Genomic DNA, 5,000 nt, shown 5'->3' on the forward strand with positions numbered 1-5,000 from the left:
TCTCTCTCTCTCTCTCTCTCTCTCTCCTTTATCCACAATGTCGTATCCATCAGAAGAAGGCCTAGGCCTAGTGATAATAATAGGAAGAGAATATAGTTTTCTATTCCTATTTTCTGAAATAATGGAAGATATCTGAACTATGCCTGTTGGTAAACGTCTCTGCCTAGTGATCGTCAGACTGGGGTTCGAGTTCCGCTCAAACTCGTTAGTTCCTTTGATCGCTGCAACATCACCATCCTTGTGGGCTAAGGATGGGGGTGTTTGAGAGAGCCTGTAGGTCTACCTGCTGAGGCATCAGCATCCATTGCCTGGCCCTCCCTGGTCCTACCTTGAGTGGAGAGGGTGCTTGGGCACTGATCATATGCATATATGGTCAGTCTCTAGGGCATTGTTCTTCTTGTTAGAGCAATGACATTGTCCCTTGCCTCTACCATTCATGAGCTGCCTTTAAACCTTTAAAAACCTCCCAGCTACAATCACAATGTTACATGCAATTTTAATTCATGTTTCTTATGAAACTAAGATATTCAGTTAATACATTTCACTACTTGTCTCCACGAGTGTTTTTTTTTTTTTTTTTTTTTTTTTTTTTTTTTTTACGTAAGCACAATCACAATGTTACATGCAATTTTAATTCATGTTTCTTATGAAACTAAGATATTCATTTAATACATTTCACTTCTTGTTTCCACAAGTGGTGTCTTTTTCTTTTTTTTTACGTAAGCACAATCACAATGTTACATGCAATTTTAATTCACGTTTCTTATGAAACTAATATATTCATTTAATACATTTCACTTCTTGTTTCCACAAGTGGTGTTTTTTTTTTTTTTTTTTTTTTTTACGTAAGCACAATCACAATGTTACATGCAATTTTAATTCATGTTTTTGTATGAAACTAAGATATTCATTTAATACATTTCACTACTTGTTTCCACAAGTGTTTTTTTATTTTTTTTTATTTTTCTTACGTAAGCACAATTCAAATGAGTTTTTTCATTCTCTTATCTAACATATCCTTAACAGCAATAGCCTTTTTAAAATCATTTTAGACAGTCGAGTTTTTACCATCAATCTTTCTCCCTCTCTTTGCCGTTAACCAATTTCGATTTTCATAATAAAGAGAAAGAACAATTTATATCAAATCCTAATTGGATCAAAGGTTTTTAACTTGCATAACAGTGTGACTATAGTTAAACGGACGTATATGAAACTTTAAAAGTCTGTCTCAACTAACGTATAGACTTGATGTTGATATCTATAAAGATTTTTATAAACAACTAATCTATTTGTAACACAGACACATAATCCTTAGTTATTATTTTTCTTATCTCGTACATAACATCTAATTTCGTTCACGATGCAAACCTCAATCTCAACATCTAATTGAAAAAAAAAAAAAAAAATATATATATATATATATATATATATATATATATATATATATATATATATATATATATATATGATTTTCCCTTCAATATAAGTACATAACATCTAATTTCGTTCACGATGCAAACCTCAATCTCAACATCTAATTAAAAAAAAAAAAAATATATATATATATATATATATATATATATATATATATATATATATATATATATATATGATTTTCCCTTCGATATAAGTACATAACATCTAATTTCGTTCACGATGCAAACCTCAATCTCAACATCCAATAAAAAGAAGAAAAAAAAAAGAAAAAAAATTCCCCTTCGATATAATTTGACAGATAATCGAAGATACACAACTAAATGTCCTTGACAATATAAAGGTTCTTTCATTAAACTTCGACAGAGAGCAAGTATAGCAAAGTCCTTGTCAGTTATCAGGTATCTCATGATGCATGCGCATAATCAAAAGGTACCAGAGAAAAAAAAAATGAGCTCTTGCACTTGAGTGAATGTGATTGTGAGGAGACCACAATCACTAGCGCTGCTGTCTTTTGGGAAAATAATCCTGATGCATCAATGAGTGGTGAGAGTTTTCTATGTAGACCAGTGGTTCCCAACCTTTTTCCTGTCATTTCCCCCTGCACCCAGTGCAACCCTCCAGATTTCCCCCTTTATGTGTGTGTGGGAAAGAGTAGTTGAAACACACTGTGACGACTTACTAATTTATTTTTCCATTATACAAATATACTGATAAACACATAGTTACAGGGTAAAATGGATAGAGAGCGGTTAGTAACAACTAACCGTATAGCCATAGAGCTATGCGGTTAGTTGTTACTAACCGCTCTCTATCCATTACACTCTGTAACTATTTGTTTATCAGTAAATGGAGAGCGGCTAGTAGCAAAATAAAAGGACTTTTGTTTATTCTTCCACTTCAAAATTGAATTAGTGAGAAGGTTGAGGCCGCTTCTTGTGCACCAGTGTATCAATATCAGGGCTTCTTTTGGCATCTGATATTTTTTTAGTTAGTAGGTAGTGTAATTATTTCCCCCCTGGTAGCTTCAAATTTCCCCCCAGGGGGAAATTTCCCCCAGGTTGGGAACCACTGATGTAGACAGTGCTCCTTCTTTTATAGTAAATTAAAGTAAATTATAATTACATTCGCTTACGGGCTGCTAACGCAAGAGCCCGTGTCTTGCATAAGGCAAGGCAATCTTTACAGACAGAGAGTAGACTGATATATTTGCCAGAGCATCCATAATTTATATACCAACCTTTAATTTTGTGTGATTTTTTTTAAGCCAATACATTCTTCTCCTTTCCACTTATTATTTTTCACACTAAGCATAATCAGAGTCTCTCAGAACAGGGCAAAAATATAGTCATGGTACAAGGAAAGAATAGAGCTAAAAAGAAAAAGAATATTTTTGTAAGTACTGAAATATCAATACAGAAATAGCGAATAAATAAATCATCCGGTTATTATTATTATTATTATTATTATTATTATTATTATTAGCCAAACTACAACCCTAGTTGGAAAAGCAAGATGCTATAAGCCCAAAGTCTCCAATAGGGAAAAATAGCCCAGCGAGGAAAGGAAATAAGGAAATAAAGAAATAAATAAATGATGAGAACAAGTTAACAATAAATAATTCTAAAAACCGTATCAACGTCAAAACAGATATGTCCTATTTAAACTTTTAACAACGTCAAGAACAGATCTGTCATATATAAACTATAAAAAGACTCATGTCAGCCTGGTCAACATAAAAACATTTGCTCCAACTTTGAACTTTTGAAGTTCCACTGATTTAACTACCCGATTAGGATCATTCCACAACTTGATAACAGCTGGAATGAAACTTCTAGAATACTGTGTAGTATTGAGCCTCATGATAGAGAAAGACTGACTATTAGAATTAACTGCCTGCCTAGTATTACGAACAGGATAGAATTGTCCAGGGAGATCTGAATGTAAAGGATGGTCAGAGTTATGAAAAATCTTATGCAACATGCATAATGAACTAATTGAAAACTAAATAAAACTAAAACAGAAGGAATTAAGCACAGGAAAATAGAGTATTCAAGAAAATTCAAGTGTAAGACCATGGAAGCTACACAAACACTCCTGCCAGTTAAGCAAACCACACTTCAGAAAAAAAAAAAAAAAGTGCTGTCAGTCAAACATTAAATTAATTGATTACCTGGAGTGTATGTACGATAGCGGCCACCTATATGTGTGATGCCGGCCGGCAAAGAATACGGCAGTGTAAGGGGGGGGGGGGGGGGGGTCGCAGGGGGTTGGTCACCCCCACCCTTGTTGGGTAAGTAGGTAAGGGCAGAGCTCGTAGGTTAGGTTAGGTGGGGGAAGTTTAGGTTAGGTGGACTTCTTTACCTCATCCGTAAATATTATCCTTATTGCCTTAATTTCCCCTCACTTTTCTTAAGATATACTCTCTAGTGGTAGTATCTCAACCAGCCACCCGTTGAGATACTACCGCTAGAGAGTTATGGGGTCTTTTGATTGGCCAGACAGTACTACATTGGATCCTTCTCTCTGGTTACGGTTCATTTTCCCTTTGCCTACATATACACCGAATAGTCTGGCCTATTCTTTATATATTCTCGATGTCCTCATACACCTCACAACACTAAGATCACCAAAAAATTATTTTTCTCTCAAGAGGTTAACTACTGTCCCGTAATTGTTCTGTTACTACTTCCTTCTTGGTAAGGGTAGAAGAGATTTTTTAGCTATGGTAAGCAGCTATGCTTGGAGAAGGACACACCAAAATAAAACCATTGTTCTCTAGTCTTGGGTAGTGCCATAGCCTCTATACTATAGTCTTCCACTGTCTTGGGTTAGAGTTTTCTCGCTTGAGGGTACACTCGGGGACACTATTCTATCTTATTTCTCTACCTCTTTTTTTGTTAAAGTTTTTATAGTTTATATATGAAAAATTTATTTTAATGTTACAGTTCTTAAAATATTCTATTTTTCCTTGTTTTCTTTTGCTCTCTAGGTTATTTTCCCTATTGGAGCCCCTGGGCTTATAGCATCTTGCATTTCCAACTATAGTCCATTTCTTTTAGCGATGCAGATTTGCACCGACTCGCAGCGGTGCCCTTTTAGCTCGGAAAAGTTTCCTGATCGCTGATTGGTTGGACGAGGTAATTCTAACCAATCAGCGATCAGGAAACTTTTCCGAGCTAAAAGGGCACTGCTGCGAGTCGGTGCAAATCTGCCTCGATAAAAGAAATGGACTATAGGGTTGTAGCTTAGCAAGTAATACTAATAAATGTCTTACCTTTCTATGGCCTGCTTCCGGTGTAGCACAAGCATTTATGGAGAAGGAAGATCTTTTGGCTTCCCTCAGTTTATGGTAGTCCCGGGGGTTGGGTTCAACGAGAACCCCTTGGAACCCGAGTTTTTGTTCCAAATACAGCGTCAGAGACATGAACTCTCCATCCTGGGAGCCAATTTCCATGAAGGTTCCTGGTTTCTGGAAAGAAAGCGATTATGCGAATCAGATTTTTTTTTTTTACTATATTTCAACTTGTAACCCAGCCACTGAGGGGGGCAAGGCAGCCTCAACT

At 35.6% G+C, this 5,000-nt stretch overlaps 1 protein-coding gene across 1 annotated transcript in view; it reads right to left on the minus strand.

The window, feature by feature from the left end:
* Positions 1-5,000, minus strand: part of LOC137616252 (uncharacterized) — a 17,606-nt gene that overhangs the window by 5,000 nt on the left and 7,606 nt on the right. Inside the window, exon 4 of the mRNA XM_068345869.1 lies at positions 4,712-4,906. Coding sequence (XP_068201970.1) covers positions 4,712-4,906 — 195 coding nt within the window. The remainder of the gene's footprint in view (positions 1-4,711; positions 4,907-5,000) is intronic.

Source organism: Palaemon carinicauda, chromosome 22, assembly GCF_036898095.1.
Source record: "Palaemon carinicauda isolate YSFRI2023 chromosome 22, ASM3689809v2, whole genome shotgun sequence".
Taxonomy (NCBI): Eukaryota; Metazoa; Arthropoda; class Malacostraca; order Decapoda; family Palaemonidae; genus Palaemon; species Palaemon carinicauda.